The sequence below is a fragment of the Maniola jurtina genome, chromosome 3 (assembly GCF_905333055.1).
Source record: "Maniola jurtina chromosome 3, ilManJurt1.1, whole genome shotgun sequence".
Classification (NCBI taxonomy): Eukaryota; Metazoa; Arthropoda; class Insecta; order Lepidoptera; family Nymphalidae; genus Maniola; species Maniola jurtina.
This window is the reverse complement of record NC_060031.1, coordinates 3,855,580-3,874,125: the sequence shown is the minus strand read 5'-3', so window position 1 is coordinate 3,874,125 and position 18,546 is coordinate 3,855,580. Positions and strand designations below refer to the sequence as shown.

Here is an 18,546-nt window from a genome sequence, read left to right as displayed (position 1 = left end):
TCTCGTGAGCAAATTTGCATCTGAAAGTAAATCGATTTAGAGCGCACAACGGAGCTCCGCGGTACAGACCGTACTCACTAGGAAATGTGCATAAATTCATTCGCCACTTTTTGTTTTAGAATTTTTTTGCCATGTTGCACACCAGTACACTACAAAGACCGATCATTTTAAAAGGAATATTGGATAAGTATTTTTTTCACGCTAGGATCAGACCTAGAGGGATTGCGCGCGAATTTTCCATTAGGAACTCGCCCTAATGTCTAATGCGAGTTCAGACAGAGTAAATGAGATCAAGTGAAGGCAAATGAACTAAGTAGTAGGTGTGGACGAAAATCGAAAGCGAATCGCACGAAGCTTTCGCTTACTTTCCGCCGCGTTCTCCGCTGCTTTTTGATACGCGATGCGATGCGATGTGTACCTAACGTAAGCGTGATGATTGTGTCTTGTGTTGTCGTGATGATTGTGAACAAAATTGTGGTGGTGGAAAAGGAAGGAAAGCTCCGCCAATATGCCTTGAGCATTTCTAGAAAATATGAGTTATGAATATTTCCGTAAAGAGCTAATCTTGAAAAGTGAATGGCACACAATTTCCTTTCCATCCAAAATGTTAAACTCCAGTAAAACTACATTAAACTCGAGTACCTACTGGACGAAATCACTTTCGATATAGAGCCAAAGAACGTGTTAAATCGTCTTGAAAATCACTACCAAACCCGTTAATAGTTTTTCTATGTATTCAAATGGGTTAAAGTTCAATTTAAAATTATTAATGGTTTTAAAAAAATATTTGTTTTGAAATATCTTACAGTAAAAGTTATATTTAAATGAAAATATTGCTTAAACCTGAGTTATTTGATACTTACGACTTGCGGAAGGATCTAATTCAAGTTGTCCATCGCATTATTCTGATTATTTAATACCTTACCATTATTTAGATTATGGTACTTAAATAGGTTGTGCTAGCCTGTAATAAAGAAAGTTAAACCGCACCTTGTAAATATATTTTTAAAAGAAAGGTCCAAATGTGTCAATTTGGATCCAGTTTTTCAACTTTGTCCAACCAAAGCTCTTGGGGTGTTCTTTATTAGGTACTGTTAGTAAAAGTGTACCTAGGGTGTTTACAAAAATGCCCATTCTTGGTTCTAAATTAAAAGAACAAAAATAAATCACAATCGTATGAATTAAGGTCTTGGTATAACAAATACAGTAAGTATTCTCTTTGGTTCTCTTTGATTTATCAATGGATTTATATCTGATTTGTCAAAACCACGTCAAAAATTGTAAATATTATTTACTTAAATCTTAGCGTAATGTTTTTTTATATTTTGAAAATACAACGTAACTAAAGCAATGGCGGAGAAGAAAAACGAATTTCCGCCGGGGATCGAGGCGTACAGGCGTTTGCTGGCCTTTGAGACATGGGAGGATTATTTGGATTCACTCATTGAAATTGCCGACCTACGAAATCTAAGGAGCCTCGCCTCGGCGCGGACTGTTGCGGCACTTGGTTATAGGTATTAAAGGAATAAAACAATCGGTGATAGCCTAGTGATTAAGACGTCGGCCTTATATATTTGGAAGGTCGTGGGTTTGATCCCGGGCACCCCTATCTTTGCGGAGCTATATACATGAAAACATCGTGAGGAAACTCGCATGCCTGAGAGTTCTCCATAGTGTTGTGTTCTCCAAGGGTGTGTGAACTTTGCACTTGGCCAGCATGGTGGACTATGGCCAAATAAGCATTTGTCATTCTGAGAGGAAATAGGAGATAGTGATAGATATAGTAAAATTGTTTTTGTGCTACTCGGATTTATATTTATGAATTCAGAATTTTTTTCTCTTTCATTTGATATCCCACTCGATACAATAAAAAAATTTTTTTGGAGACCCCCACTTTCTTGGATGTAACATCCGTCAAGTTGATTTTTGTCGTATAAAATGTAGCCTTCACCTGAACCATACTTAATAATAGCAAATCGATTGACAGCCCATTCATCAAAATCGACTCTGTAGTTTAGGCGCTACGATGGAACACACATAAAATGCAAACCTACATACATACTGCTAAAGTACCCGTCCTTTAGGCTTTGACGTAGTTGGGTAAAAACACCTTTATTTTCAAAGAGCAAATGGTGACACACTAAATGAAAAGGAATTCTACGCACGTCGCGCCACCATACACGCGATTGTCTTTCCGGTAGTCCGGCCGTACGTGCTGGTCAGCGAGGGGGCGACAATTGACGACCCCTTCTTCAGGGAGCTCGCTGTGCGTGAACGAGCCAACAGAGTCGGGATTTTACAGGTAACTATCGAAAACCCGAGCTTTTTACTTTAAGAACCTTGCGTTTTTTTCAGTCAAAGATACGTTTGTGTTCCTCTGACAATTATTATGCGCTTGATTTAAGGTTTTTCTATATAATACTAGATGATGGGCAAGATATTTTCTTCCGCATGGGTTTCATCATCATCATCAGCCTGTGGGCGTCCACGGTTGGACAAAGGCATTCCCTGTAAAGAGCTCCATCATACCCGGTCCTCAGCTTTCCTCATCCAGCCTCTTTATATCGATGGTCTATCGTGCTGGAGGCCGTCCCACACTACTCATGCATATTCAAGGACTTTCCAGCTCCAATGGCTATCGCTCTACGCAGGCATGGCCTGCCCACTGCCACTTCAGCTTGCTAATTGTTTGGGTTATGTCAGTCACCTTGGTTCTCCTGCAGATCTTCTCATTTCGGATCCTATCCCCTAGGGAATTCCTAACATAGCCCTCGCCATAGCTCGCTCAGCAAATTTGAATTTGTGGACAAGACCGTTTGTCAGTGTCCACGTTTCAGCACCATAAGTGAGGACAGGAAGGACACACTAGTTTTTTGGACTTTTGTTTTCAAGCACTGAGGAATTGTTCCCTTGTAATTTTAGGAAAAAAAATTGGATTTTAAAATTCCAAGGGTACCTACTTTTCAATTTTCCGGGAGTCAGAAGTGCAGTCAAGTTATTTAATCAGCCGTACAATACTTCCGATTTCAGAGTCAGTTGATACATATCGTGATCCTGGTTCGAGCTATTTACGTTCGGGCTCTTTTTCGCTATGACATTTATTGAAATCGTAAATCTGAGTGAGTACAGCATTTTATGACTTCGAACTTGTCAGGTTTTGTATGTGGCAGTGAAAAATTTTACGTCACATAATTGATATACTGTTTATAGATATACACTATACAGTATACCTAGCTATTAATAAGTTCTATTCCATATTAGAAAGAGAGTAAGAGCCCTATTCTTTCTACTCGATGTACTGAGTGTACGGTGTGACGGTTTGGGCTGTTTGGCATGCAAAATTGGCAAATAGCGATTACGGCGTAGACATCCGCTAACAAAGGATTTTTGAAAATTCAACCCCTAAGGGAGTAAAATACGGGGTTTGAAATTTGTGTGGTCCACGCGGAAAGTCGTGAGCATAATCTATCTAGTAGTTTATATAATACTAGAGGATGCCCGCGACTTCGTCCGCGTGGATTTAGGTTTTAAAAGATCCCGTGGGAACTGTTTGATTTTCCGGGATAAAAAGTTGCCTATGTCAATTACATGGACGAAGCTACCTTGTTACCAAATCATACAAATCAGTCAAGCGGATGATCTTTAGGAATCCCGTGGAAACTCCTTGATTTTCCGGGACAAAAAGTAGCCTATGTCCGTCCCCAGGGTATAAGCTAACTGTGTACCAAATTTCGTCAGAATCGGTTAAACTGTTGGGTCGTGCAAAGGTAGCAGATAGACAGACAGATACATTTTCGCATTTATAATATTAGTATGGATTTAGATTATTATTAGTACCTAGTCTTTTGATATTAGGTCGACTAGCGACTACTCCATCAAAGCGTCAATCTATATTTTGCAGTCCGTAATATTCATCCGGCATTTCACGAAAGGCGGCTTCGAAATATCCGGCTATATTGATTACGCGCACCGGCTCATATCGGAGGATTGGGGGCCGTATTTCAGGAACAACAAAATGCTGTGGCCAAAGGACAGTGATTTGGGGTATTACCATTGGCGCCATGGCACTGTGAGAAGCAATATCAGTAGAAATTACAAGGTGACTTATACAGAGTGTTTTTAGGACTGGGACGGTATGGGGAAATCCAAAAGCATAGGAGATACAGGGAAACTGTTTTAAGAACTTTCAGGTCTTTTTTTGTGAAAACAATTTCGGCATAGTCAATTTTTAGTCAAGCGTGAGTTGCCCATAAAAATCTATGGAATTCACTATTTTTTTTTAATACCGATTGACTCAGTTTCATGTAAAGATCATTTCATTGTATAAGAAAAAAAACCGGGACAGCAGATGTTGGACCCCTCCCCTCCCCCTCTCTAGATGAACAAACGACATCAAACGAGTCGTAGAAAGCTGCTGGATTCTGTGGAAGTCCCTATAAGAGACATATGTATGTCCAGCTGTGGACGTCTAACTTTCTCAATGATGATTAGCATTGGATGTGTTTCTGTTGATAATATTTATATTTTTTAATATTTTTGTCAAAGCAACAAATTTTTTCCGCAGCCAGTCATGGATACAGAAAAAGGGCTACTTTTTCAAAATCGTCACGATCACAAGATCATTTGCCCCGATCCGCAGCAAGATCCCGGTCAAAATACAACCAAGCAGAGAATCTATTCAAAACGCTACACCCAGGTTGAAATCTATGATCATGTTGTAAGAAGAAAAACTTGAGAGGAGTACAGTTTACTTTGGCCTCCCAGTTCTTTAGAGTAGGTTTTATTATCAAACCGATATCATTTTTATAGTAAGAATTTTTCAAGTTACAAATAAATATTTTTCGCAATCATTTGGCATAAGTATTTGATATTTGCTTTTGATTCTGAGCAATGTCAGAAAACTCTTTCAAGTTTCTAGCTTACACAAAATATGTTGAAAATTCTGTTTTCCGTTAATGTATCGGACTGCCTGTGCAATTGTCATATAATTTGTTGAAGAGGAACTTGTTTGACATTTCAATTAAATCTTCAAGTCTGTGAAAGAATTTACTTGATTTTTTGCAGTGCGAACGGAATTTCAACAAAAGCTTATGTAACTAATTATTGTTGATCATAAAAATAATCATTCATTATTTCATTCGTTGACGATGCAGTCTAAGCTAGAACCAGGCTAATCTGGGAAGATGTTGCAATTTTACTAAACCCATACCCCTAATCGATTTATTTGCTACGCAGCATTGTACGAGGCAGCACGGTTTTGTTTGTAGGGTGGTAGCTAGTCATGGCCGAAGCCTCCTACTAGACCAGACTTGGCTTAATCTGGAAATTATTTTCCAAACTGATCGAACCTTCCATTATAAAATCACAGCGCTCACCACTGCATTGGTGAGGTCGTTAGCCAGGATTGGTGAGGAGGTTGGTGAGGTCATAGCCAGTTTAAAATGAAAAACAGAAAATAGATAAAAATGTATAATTTTTTCAAATTACCATCTTAGAATTATACAAAATGTATTTTTTTTACAATACTTAACTTATTGAACATTATTTCGTAATATAAATATTTACATCAGTACTTAAGTAGGCCTTAAATAATTTTGAATCAATAAGCCTTCAAAATATAATCTCTATTACATAGCAAAAATAAACTTTATCTTATGTTCCAACTTCACTAATCAGTATCATCTAAGTGAAAGATTGTATAGATTCTAAACGCGATCGCTTCGCCGTCTCTCGTGATGCCTTGTGTACAATTGAAGTACGTAATGTGATACCGAATATATCTTCATGGTATCTATTTTCATCCTGAAATACAAAAGAAAAGCATAACTTCAGAATGAAATTTATTTCTTGTTCTAGATAGGTATATGGCATAATTTTTTTTAAATTTAGGTTTATTTTTAACCCCCGACCCAAAAAGAGGGGTGTTATAAGTTTGACGTGTGTATCTGTGTGTCTGTGTAGCTGTGTATCTGTCTGTGGCATCGTAGCGCCTAAACCAATGAACCGATTTTAATTTAGTTTATTTTGTTTGAGAGGTGGCTTGATCGGGAGTGTTCTTAGCTATAATCCAAGAAAATCGGTTCAGCCGTTTGAAAGTTATCAGCTCTTTTCTAGTTACTGTAATCTTCACTTGTCGGGGGTGTTATAAATTTTTAATTTACACTTGTTTTCTTTGGGCTTTGAATCTTTGTATGTACAAGACAAGATTGATATCAGTGCATACATATATAATTTGATTATTATTAGCTTACCATTAAATATAGAATGAAATCTTCAGCCTCTTCATCTGAATAACGTGCGTGTCTTTTAATAACATCTTTGAGTTTCTGTTGTACTTCTTCCGCCATCTTGCAGTCTCCACAAACATAAAAATGTCCACCTTCATCTAATAGCATACGAGTTATGTAAGATCCTTCATCTTCTAACAGGGCTTGTACATGTTTCTGCAAAATTATATTATATTTATTTGTCATACAGTTATCATACATTCATTATTCACTTCGTCACTGTCTCTATGAAACAAATTAAACTTTATAGTTGTCTGTTAAAATTTTTACCTTGCTCACTCCGTCTTCTCTTGATAACGCTAATAAAGACTTTGTAAGAACACCATCAGCAAGAGCTTGTTCCTTTTCATCCTTATACAAATCCATTCCTTTATATCTGCAGCCGAAAAGTAGGCAAATAGGACCTGGTTTCTTGGAATTCGTAGAGTTATTTCTAATTTGTCGTCTCCTGTGATGCCAGAATCCTCTAAAAGGAGCAATACCTGAGCCAGGTCCTACTAATATGAGAGGTATAGATATGTCTTTTGGCATGTGAAAACTTGGTGCTCTAGAAATAGAATAGAATAAATTGAAACTTAAGAAAATTAGTTTGTGAAATATTAAAATTATTGAACGTTTCAACCCATACCTCCGAATAAAAACATAGACGTCATCATCTGCTTTCAAGCTTTGTAAATACGTTGAGCAAACACCATAATGTGTTAAACCTTCGCCATCTAAAAGTAATTAAAAAAACAACATGAATATTGAATATCTTTTGTTTGTGCAACCAAAAACATTATATTCAATCATTTAAAATTCACGAATTTGTTAATAAAATGTCCTACAAGTAATGACTTTATAGATTTGAATACTACTTACTTTGCGTCCTATAAATTACAACAGCAACAGTGATGTGGATTCTATTGGGATGTTCTAGCGGTGAAGATGATATGGAATAGAATCTTGGTTGTAAAGGTGGTAGTAATGCAGCCAGCAGAGAAGCTTGAGGTCTACACGAGGGAATATGAGCAAATACTTCTGCAAGGTGTGGATAATAGTGATGCCTCCAGTCATCATATTTGTTGGAATCCTGAAATAAAGCTAATATTAAAATAAAATAAATATAATGTATTAGTTCAAAAAGTTATTAATAAATTCTAGCTAGAACAACGTTTTATTAATTCATGTAGGCATGAATTAAATGAAATATAATCACAAACTATTTAGTACTTACCTCTATAAGTTCACGTAAATAGTTAGCCTCATTTTCATCATTACATACAGTAACTAGATATTTCAATACTTTGGTAGATGGCGGTGTTGTGATATCTAAAAATCTTGTAAAAACTTCACGAACAGTTGCTGCAGGCATACGCTCGTGGCATTCCCAAGATTTAACAGTACCTACAAGAAAACGAATAAATCATTCAAATAAATCAACATTGAAGGAAGTCATCAAAAAATTGGGAATATGTCAAACACTTTTTGTACCTGTAGGGGTAAGCTTTTCTTTCAAAAGCTGTAGTTGCAAAGGTCTATCAAAATTATCTACGCCTTTTAGTCTTTTTAATACTGCGTCAACTATTTCACCTCGGTTACAAGCCATGACACCGACATGATCTCCCGGGTCGTATTTTAGTTCAGTCTAAAAAAGTAAAACCGTCCTATTAATATTTTTATGAGAACTTTTTAAATATATCTTCATCAATATAAATATTTATACTTACGTCCGATTCCATCTCCACAAATATTGTTGCTCGGTCATTCGTGTATTCACCCAAATGTTTATTTTCTTTTACTTTGCAGGTAATAATCTGTTTCCTATAACTAGTTTCTAAAGCCGTTTTCAAACAGGTTTCTTTTTCAGCTCTATTAAATCTCACTGTTTCTTCTGTAAGTGGTATTGTACCAAATGATTTTTTCGCATTTTTGACCATCTCGTTTTCTTCTAAGCAAAATGTTTCACACGCTACCTGAAATTTATTCTTGCTTAAGTTTTATTGTTGCTCTACCTGAGCTATAACCCAACTTAATATTTAATGTTCGAAACATATTTTAGAGTATTGTTTGACTTACATGGAATATATTGGACGACCAACAACGGAATTGTTGCTCTTGACCACACATTTCATCTCCACATGTAAGTTCTAGTAGTCTCTCTCCGCCTAAATCCTCTAACACTCTGTCCATAGTTTTCCCAAAATTGCAGTACTTTGGATATACACTTGAGCCCAGGGCAAAGACGGCATAACATACATTGCTTAAGGGTCCTATGTTTTCAGCTATTGATGTAGATAAACTACCTGACAATACAATGAAAACATTATAAGGAATAAGAGATATTGATAAAAGAAATAATATATTATCTTCCATAATAAATGTCTTTTAGCAGTGCATATTAGTGTAGTACTTACTCTTATTGGATTCTAAACGTGATAATTGCCTCTTGTATTCGATTGTATTTGGATTTTTATTAGACTCCATTCGAGATAGCTGTTTTTTGTATTCAATACTTGGTGTCATAACGCTATTTGTTCGCATTAGCGACTTTGGCGTGGGCACTTTGCATGTCCTAAAAAAAATTGCTGGTTATTAATACCAATAATAATTTAATTTACCTATTTTCATCGAAGTCCATATAATATTATTGTAATCCTTACCCGGCGCTATCAATCTGATCTCCTTGATTTCTCTTTTCATTATAGAGCATTTGAAGTAAATGCTTTGCGAAGTCCTGCAAAGAAAATGCTCTTTAATTCTTTTGTTTGAAGTACCTACATAGTACGAAGTAGTAGAGATTGTAAATAATACTAAGTGTAGAAATTATTTATATGTGTGTTCGTAAAATCTTACGTAATATAGTCAAATTAGTTATACTTATTAGTGACACGTTGGCGTTGCCTTTTTAGCTTGTTTGTTTTTAATTTATAAGGCACCCGACATCCTAGTGTAGGCGTTAGACAAACATTCAATTATTCATCTCGTCCACGTCTGAATTTATTATGAGAAGTTCTTACTCAGAAATCTTATTGAATTATTTTTAACGCTCCATAAAATCTTAACTTATTTTTAACTACGTGTGATTTGGTTAGCAATTATGTTTTGTAACCACTTAAGTATACATAGAGTCATTCTAATGTCGAAATAATAAAATTAATATTGAATATTTTAATTTAACAATATGTCTTACTTAATATTAGGATTTAAAATAGAAAACGGTACGTTGGTGTAGTATTTGATATCCAATAAGCATGGTGTAAAACCTTAACATTAAAAATAATCGACAAAAATAAATAAAGTTGGTACCTCGCCATTCGCAGGCGGCTCTCCGTTGCCAAATGTGGAAGTTACGATCAGCAAGAGAGTCTCGTGCTCTATCGAAAACACATCGTATTCAGACATACAATGCACCTGTTGGATAAAAATTATTCGCACCATTTATTTTACTGTTAAAGAACTCTTAAACCAGAAAATATATTTTTCATCGATATAAACTTCACTTCTACACCATCAGCTATTTAGACTACAGATGTAATGAGGTGTGATGACAGCAGTTCTGCGTTAGGAATTAGAATTAATCGCAGCCAAAACTTCCCATCTGAATAATCGAATTCAAGTAAATAAAGAAAAGATTTTTAGCGGTGCTAAACATTTTGTTTTAACATTTCATTTATTTTATCCTATAAAAAGTCTTCCCAGTTGGCTTAAACTTTTTAAACTCACTCTTGGGTAGTAGCGGATGTCTTAAAATTACTTACCTGGGCGTTGAAAGCGTGCCCGAAAATGATCCCTAACTCTTTAGCATACTGTTCAGATTTCCCTGTTTCAGTGGCGTAAAGTATGGTCGCCTTAATTCTCTTAGAGAGCGCCTGGCCAAATAGTTTGGAAGTAAACTTGACGGCCCGGGCAATTTGCTTGAAGTGGAACTTTCTAGTTCTGGGCTTGTCTTCTGATTTTATCCATTGGTGACTTTTCCAGGCTGGCTCCTATTGGCAATGCATAGCTGATATTAGATTACATTAACCTAAAAGATTTTATTTTTGCACAGTAAGCTTATTTTATCGTATAAGAAATAAAAATACAATATTGCGGCCTCGCTGCAGTCGTGTGTTGTTATTTTTATGGATTTACAAAGCAGCGCGGCTGCAACGCTACACGCCACTTTACGGCAGAAGGCACTCTGATGGTTGGGCTATTGGATGAAAATTCATGACTAGTTCCCACTCCTTTTTATTAATTTAAAACAGGCTATTACATAATCAAATCAAGAAGTTGCATTGGTAAAAAATCTGATGGTTTGAAATGAAAACTTACTTGGTAATCATAAGATGGCCGTAAATAGTACAGTGCCATTTCCTGATGAAACACTGAAGTTAAAGACGAAGACATTGGTGGTACTATCCAAACCCAGTCTGATGGACAACCTCCTCTGTAAAACGATTTACTTGTTAAATCTTTTAAAAACATAGTATTAGTTTCAGATCCTAGTGATTTTTTAAAGTGTAGTAATGACAGAAATTAATAAATCACTGTCGGCAAATGTTGTGATTTAACATATTATAATAAGTATCGTGCGACAATGAAACTTGGTTAGCAAGTTCTTACGCACAGGGCTCGAAGTATCCCAGTTTTTGACGAAAATTCTACTATAAACAACAATTTTAACGTACAACAATTAATTTGTAAGTTATAATACGTTACCTGCTTTTATTCTCATTATCTAGATGCTTGATAAACTGCTCCGAGGCGGAATGATGATCCACTATTGATACATTGTCTCTATGAAAACTATGGAGTACAGCTATGTTCACTTCAACCAAAGCTTTGTCTTTCCACAATGACACGTATGAATTCGTATCCAGGCCCATTTTGTTTGCTACACTCTGAAAATAGACGTTAGATTACTTACTAATTACATGACATCTCTTAAATTCAAACTTTATCCTTAATTTTACCTAGATAATACTAAAGACATAGTGAGCTAGGTATTTACTTCATAATAACTTTATTGAATTATAACTTCTTGAAGATCAAAATATTAGGTGTATCATTTATTTGTTACTTTTCGGCGTGTATTTATTATCATTAATTTCGTTTATTTTTATTTTATAGAACTGTTTCATTCAAAAATTTCATTAATGACGATAGATCTCGTGAAAGATTGAAATTAAAATCTGAGATTATCACAGTGATAAATTGTAAAATATTGATGATTATGATTTGTGTGCTCCTTTATGCCATCTGGTTTCATTAATTATTATCATCAGTTTGTGTTCCCATAGTGGTCACATTAACAGACTCAATAAACGCTAAATTGGATACTACTTTATGTCCTTCTGTCAGTTACGTATTCAAATTCACATCATCATCATCATCATCGTCAACCGAAAAACGTTCACTGCTGGACATAGGTAGGTCTCTTATAAGGACTTCCACACGACCTGGTCTTGCACCTCCTGAATCGTCGGACTTGTTTGATTACCTAGTGGGGGATCTTCTAACTCTGTGAAATTCACATACCTCAACAATATTAAGTCTGTTCGAATCGCAGAAGTTACGGCATCCAATCTCAGTACCCATGTACCAGCCATTAAAAGCTGTACCAGTAAACTCCAACCCTCCGCAGTCCAAACGCATATTCGATACTGCTGGCAATGCGTACCATTGCAAGCCTAAGTCTTTGAACCATTCGAATCTGGAATAAAATCATCATTAACGTATCTAGCTTTAAGATCTTGCATGCTAGTTGCATTACAATTACGAGTACCTTCCTTTTTTTTAATTTCTAATTTGAACCCCAAAATTCATTTATATCCTCCATCGTGAGGTCAGAGAAATTCTTATGTTTATTACAACTTAATTGGTCCAGTAGCTTGGAGCAAATTGGATGTAATTCTATAAGTACCGTACGGAACCCTAAAAATTAACATTTCTTCAGCTAAAATGCGTACCAATATTATTAGATAAATGCGAAAGTATGTCTGTCTGTCTGTCTGTCTGTCTGTCTGTCTGTCTGTCTGCTGCGTTTTCACGGCCCAACCGCTGAACCGATTTTAATGATATTTTGTACAGACGTGGGATACATCCCGGGGAAAGACATAGGCTACTTTTTATCCCGGAAAATCAAAGAGTTCCTACGGGATTTAAAAAACCGAAATCCACGCGGGTGAAGCCGCGGGCATACTCTAGTTTAAATATAAAAATAAATGGTACGAAATACTCTGAACTAACCAAAGAAATAAAATAAAATGAGGAAGATTACAAAGTTAAATTAAATTATGAGCTTTGTTGACTGAGTTCTAAAAGTACAAAAGTTAACGAAAGTAAAAGCCATCTTTTCTTATTTAATATATTATATTACCTTACAAGGTAAATATACTTTTATTTAAAAAAATTGCCTCATGAAAATCAAGATTATTATGAAAATATAAAGTACCCTAACTATTGGGTAGGTATAATTAATGAGGATGACTATTTTATTTCTATATTTGTTTGAAAGTGCCAATATAACGTATAAGATGGAAGCCGAAGGGGCGATAAAATCTTCGAGGAAAATAATGTTTCTACGTAGGTATTTGTGGAATTTTAATTAAAGTAAAGGAAATCCTCACGGACGCGGCATCGAATCGACTGATGCGGTTTCTTTTTATCGATGAAATTTGTGAATTCACCTGATTGTTAGTGAAGTATTAGTCAAAAATCTGGTACTTAGAGGTAATATCCATGCAATGTAAGTGATACTACAACATCCTACAAGTGAATGCACCTTGTACACAGTTATTCTGTACGCAGCAAAGATATAAAACTCCAGCGGCTCGATTGCGGCAGAATGATAACAATGTCACGATCGCAATCATCTCCGATTGGTCGATGCTCGTTCACTATTGGCTGCAATGTATTGTCGCAACAAGAATACCAAAAATTCAGCCAATCACCGATTGCGAGTGTAATAATGATTGATGCAGTTTTCCCGCAATCGAGCAGCAGATAGACAAAGCTCATACCAACACAGACTACATATTGGCGCGGGCTTTACGCATCTTTTGACACCTACGAGTATGCTTCAAAGTTACAAGTGTAAAATTTATAACACCCCCGACAAGTGAAGGTTACAGTAACTAGAAAAGAGCTGATAACTTTCAAACGGCTGAACCGAATTTCTTGGATTATAGCTAAGAACACTTTCGCTCAAGCCAGCTTTCAAACAAAAAAAAAACTAAATTAAAATCGGTTCATTAGTTTAGGAGCTACGATGCCACAGACAGATACACAGATACATAGATACACACGTCAAACTTATAACACCCCTCTTTTTGGGTCGGGGGTTAAAAAGGGTACATTCTGCATTTCTATGTATTTGCCAAAAATTGAAGTTCACCATTAAAATACTATTTATCCACTTACGTAGGGTGTTCCATTTTAACTTCCATAATGATTTCACGTGGAATGTCAAAGTACTCGGGGTCTTTGCCGTCAGCTGAAACAACTAGAGGCAGGATATCCCACGCGGTACGAGGCGGCTTCCAACCCAGCTTTATGCAAATCTATAACAAAAAATATGTTTGAATTTAGATATTACTATAAAAAATAAACTAACTGACTGACTAAATCTTGAAATAAATCTATAAATTACTTGAGATTTTGTATGTACGTTTTTTTTGAAGTGAGAAAATAACTAACGTCTATTGTAATATTTATATTAGGAATATTCTGCTATGATCACACTAATATTATAAAGGAGAAAGTTTGTATGTGTGTGTGTGTGTGTGTGTGTGTGTGTGTGTGTGTGTGTGTGTGTGTGTGTGTGTGTGTATGTTTGTTACTCCTTCACGCAAAAACTACTGGACGAATTGGACTGAAATTTAGAATGGAGATAGATTATACCTTGGATTAGCACATAGGCTACTTTTTATCCCGGAAAATCAAAAAGTTCCCACGGGAATTTTAAAAAACCTACATCTACGCGAACGCAGTCGCGGGTATCAGCTAGTATTTAAATATATAAAAGAAAAAGCTGACTGAGTGATCTATCAACGCACCGCACTGCTCATACTACTGGACGGATCGGACTGAAATTTGGTATGCAGATAGACATTCGCTAAGAACGGATTTTTGAAAATTAAACCCCTAAAGGGATAAAATAGAGGTCTAAAATTTGTGTGGTCCACGCGGACGAAGTCACGGGCATAAGATGGTTATCTATTTATGTACAAGTCACCGTAAAGCAGTTCGTTTGTACGAGTATTATTGTTTTGAACAAATAAACTTTCTGTTGCAATGTTGTGCTAAAATTTACGTGGCTTTACGAAGTTTTGTTTAAATAACCCCAGACTCAACGCCGGTAACTCAAATATGCGCTCCTTTCAAAAGTGTTATTGTTTAACAAAGTCATAAATAAACTACAGAGTAAATTAAACCCCGCTTTCGGGATAAAAATAATAGAAGTAAATTATTTCGTACGGAATAACAAACTCATGCTAATGATTTTCGAAGAACTACCTAAATAAATTCTTTTTGCTGAACATGCTTTGCTGGTTTGATTGTCGACCGCTATCTGGTCAATCAACTCCTTTTTCCAAAGATTGTCTGGAGATTTCTCTTCACAATAAGATGGTCTTTGATTGAGTTTTTTGATAAATTTTTTTTTCGTCCCACTTATCGATCCATTTAGTTTAATCTATTTGCAATAAGATTATAAATAAATCTACCTATCTATTTATAGCGAGTTTTTTTTTAATCTTTCCAAGAGTTGCTTGTTTTTGTCCTGAAACTATTATGATGAGTTATGAGTTATTATAATTTTATACTTGGAAGATAGCTGTTTACCTCAGTAAATTCAACCCTAGCTGGATCGCCCAATACTGATCCATCAGGTTCGATGTACCCGGCGTAGCTGATGAGTTGTGGGCTCCATATCCTGTAGTCGTGCTTGCCATCCGTTCGTTGCGGGAATATGGTTATCGCCGACCTGTTGAACAGATTTGCTATGAAAATAGGTCACTGTATAAATGGATATTTTTTCTGGTTCCGTATCCGAAGGGTGCCAACGGGACCCTATCTTTAAGTTTATCCGTCAGTCCGTCCGTCTGTCTATCAGCGAGTTATATCTCGTGAACAGTCATAAGTAGAGAGTTGAAATTTTCAAAGATATTATTTCTTCAGATTCAGATTCAGATTCAGATTTATTTATTTGCTTTCATGTACATTTACATTAATTCTTTTGCAGTTATAACAACAAAAATGAAATTTTTAAAATGGCCGACATTAAAAAATATTTCAAAGTTTTATTTCTTGTACGATATTGCAGAACCCAAAACGAATGAGTATGAACGTGGAATGAAAAAAAAATGAATTAATAACTCTAGTGATTGATTCTAGTGAGTGAGTGTTCAGTCTACTGAACATTCACTCGAATGAACCGCATTAACGATATCAGTGTCAATTTAATACTAGACCCATAACTTGATATGGCTATGAGAGCCAGTTAGAATCGAAGGAAAGATTTAAGAAGTGGAGCCATCAAGTCTTATTTTTTGGGGTCCCCTCAGTCAGATCTTGATTCCCCCATCATTCACTTTCATGTTTAAGTCATTTAAAACGCCTTATTTAGATGGAATTGTAAATTTAATTTTACATTATAATTTATAGTGAGACATTAAAAATATCTGAGATATTCAAGTAAAAATATAAAGAGGTAACAGAAAACGTAATTTCCTTCTTTCCAACCACAATAGGTTTTAAAAGTTCACCCATTCATTCACCAAGACAATTGTAGCGGTGTCGACTTCACCCTACCTTTATGCTTTGTTATAATTATTTTCATTCGTTTTGTTAAGTTTCAAATAGAAAAATACAACTCTGTTTAACGCAGCTCATTTTCACGGTGCATTTTCACAAAAGTTTAGGTAAATAGGTATCTAGGTTTAAAACTATGTCATCATTATTCATTAAACTAGCATTGTTGCTGGTCTAAAGTGATAATTACAAGTGTAAATTAAAAATTAAAAAAGAGCTGATAACTTTCAAACGGCTGAACCGATTTTCTTGGATTATAGCTAAGAACACTCTCGATAAAGCTACCTTTTAAACAAAAAAAAACTAAATTAAAATCGGTTTATCAGTTTAGGAGCTACGATGCCACAGACAGATACACAGATACACAGACACACAGATACACACGTAAAACTTATAACACCCCTCTTTTTGGGTCGGGGGTTAAAAATAGCATGGTCCACCCCAGACAATATAATAAATAACCTGTGATATTATACATAAGTATGTCAAAAAAAAGAATATATACGTTATAGGTATATGTATATCTAAAATACTTGGGTCACAATTTATAGAGCGCTATCTCTTCTACTCTCATGCATTTTTCTCTTCTGTCTTACTTAGGTACCAACGAGCAGGAATTATATACGCCCAGTTAAGGTTATGACGTAACATGTAGCTATGGTATAATTTCATTGGCTCCGTAGAACATTTAATTAAGCTTTCCTCAATTTTAGCACTTATTTTAAAGATCATAGGCCACCTTTAAAATAAGTACGAACATTGAGAAAATTACCTACCATTTATTCTGTTATAAATATCATGTTTAGACATAAAGAAAAATAATAACACTTGAGAAAATGTTACCCACAAGTTGCACAATAGAAAATCATGACGATGAAATTTTTTAGTACAATGGAGTTTGTACCTTTTTATAATTCACAAGAAAATGGAGACACATTTATGCGTTACATTTGTAAGCGAGCTGTGTGTGTTTGGTTATTCATGCGTACAGAACGCACATTACCTTATGTTTCCTTTATTCGTGGCGTACTTGATGTGATTGCACAAGGCCTCAAACATGCCGCTCGCGGTTGTTACGGCTCTGCAATCGAATATCTGGAAAAAAAAATCAATTTCAATTAACTAGCCCGATGCCTAGATGCTCGCAACTTCGTCGCCGTTGAACCAAGTTTTTGAAAAATCCCTTTGGAACTCAGAGTTCAGGGATAAAAATTATTTTATGCCCGTCTTCAGGATGCAAGATCTTTCTGTAGCGTTCCTCAAAGTCAGAGGTTGAGCCGTGAAAAGGTAGGTATGGAGCAAACTTTTGCATTTATAATATTTGTATGGAAGTATACGTTTCTCAAAGTATGGATTTTGCCTTCCTTTCACAACCTCGTTAGAGCTATCCTACGTGCAGTTGTGGTCTTCTTAGTGAAAATCCCCGGATTCGATTCAAAATTTTTCGATTTCAGACAGATAATTCCTAAATTGGCTGTAGTCTATAGTCTGGTGAGATTCAAGGGTTACTTTTTAATGTACTGGTAAAGTCTTTCCACCAAACATAAAAACTAATTAGGGGTGTGGATTTCGGAAAGTAAATAAAAGACGCCCTAAGGCTTGGTGAGGTTTGCAAGAGTCTAAAGCATACCTCATCTCTAAAATGGTTAAGCATTACGTTTTATGAGCAAGAGGAAGAAATTAGTTTTTATGCCCACGTCTGTTTCCTTCAAAGCGGCGGCTTTCTGTGAGATATTTTACGAGTTTGATGTTTACAGGTTTTCGCTTCACTGAACTCTCGCTTTTTGGTAAAGTCATTATGCAGTCGAAAAGTTATGACCAGTTTATAACACTTTGACGGTCTCCTGGCGCTGGTAAGCGCTGTGGTGGGAGGCTTCCGTCGTGGCTAGCTACCACCCTACCGGCGAGGCCGTGCCGCCAAGCAATTTAGCGTTACGGCACGATGCCGTGTAGAAACCAAAGGTGTATGGGATTAATGAAAACTGCCATACCCCTTCCAGGTTAGCCCGCTTCCATCTAAGACTGCATCATCACTTACCACCAAGTGAGATTGCAGTCAAGGGCTAACTTGTATCTGAATATAAAAAACATTATCTAGAAGTGTTCCATTGAAGAATGTAAAGCAATGTACGAAGAATGTCATAACAAAGAACCTGCACTCAAGACCCATAAACCTTGCATCCCAATGTCATCCCAAACCTAACTAGGTCCAAGTCTTATATGAGGCACCCTTAAGAACACTTCCGGTTTGTAATTTTTACCCGACTGCGGCAAAACGAAAAGGAAGGGTTATGATTTTAGCAGTCTATGTACTATGTGGGTGTGTATGTTTGTATCCAGATTCTGTGTGTTCCACCGTAGCGCCTAAACTGGGCCGATTTTGATGAATGAGGAGTCAATCGATTCGTCGTAAAGGGTCGAGTGACATAGGCTACATTTTATACGAAAAAAATTGACCTAAGTAACGCATGTTACATGAAAA

The 18,546-nt window shown here is 36.0% G+C and overlaps 2 protein-coding genes across 3 annotated transcripts in view; one reads left to right on the top strand and one right to left on the bottom strand.

Annotated features, from left to right (window-relative positions):
• Positions 1-1,265: 1,265 nt before the first annotated feature.
• On the top strand, positions 1,266-4,850 carry LOC123879672 (cilia- and flagella-associated protein 299-like). Of its 2 annotated transcripts, none has more exons than XM_045927547.1 (4): positions 1,266-1,514; positions 2,125-2,302; positions 3,902-4,099; positions 4,569-4,850. In XM_045927547.1, the coding sequence occupies exons 1-4, from the start codon at positions 1,351-1,353 to the stop codon at positions 4,719-4,721; spliced, it is 693 nt and encodes a 230-aa protein (XP_045783503.1). In that variant the 5' UTR covers positions 1,266-1,350; the 3' UTR covers positions 4,722-4,850. The 2 variants fall into 2 exon arrangements, with proteins under 2 accessions (XP_045783503.1, XP_045783497.1); XM_045927541.1 differs by having other exon boundaries at positions 4,565-4,850.
• A 722-nt stretch (positions 4,851-5,572) lies between these two features.
• The window catches only part of LOC123879669 (nitric oxide synthase-like), a 31,632-nt gene continuing 18,658 nt past the window's right edge, over positions 5,573-18,546 (bottom strand). Inside the window, exons 4-22 of the mRNA XM_045927527.1 lie at positions 17,068-17,159; positions 15,096-15,237; positions 13,674-13,813; positions 11,790-11,964; positions 10,971-11,152; positions 10,584-10,698; positions 10,028-10,255; positions 9,576-9,680; positions 8,930-9,003; positions 8,684-8,841; positions 8,346-8,572; positions 7,997-8,242; positions 7,761-7,914; positions 7,504-7,673; positions 7,149-7,359; positions 6,916-7,003; positions 6,558-6,834; positions 6,252-6,443; positions 5,573-5,802 (exon numbers count right to left, since the gene is read on the bottom strand). Of these exons, the coding sequence (XP_045783483.1) occupies positions 5,683-5,802; positions 6,252-6,443; positions 6,558-6,834; positions 6,916-7,003; positions 7,149-7,359; positions 7,504-7,673; positions 7,761-7,914; positions 7,997-8,242; positions 8,346-8,572; positions 8,684-8,841; positions 8,930-9,003; positions 9,576-9,680; positions 10,028-10,255; positions 10,584-10,698; positions 10,971-11,152; positions 11,790-11,964; positions 13,674-13,813; positions 15,096-15,237; positions 17,068-17,159 (3,096 nt within the window). The 3' untranslated portion in view covers positions 5,573-5,682. The remainder of the gene's footprint in view (positions 5,803-6,251; positions 6,444-6,557; positions 6,835-6,915; positions 7,004-7,148; positions 7,360-7,503; positions 7,674-7,760; positions 7,915-7,996; positions 8,243-8,345; positions 8,573-8,683; positions 8,842-8,929; positions 9,004-9,575; positions 9,681-10,027; positions 10,256-10,583; positions 10,699-10,970; positions 11,153-11,789; positions 11,965-13,673; positions 13,814-15,095; positions 15,238-17,067; positions 17,160-18,546) is intronic.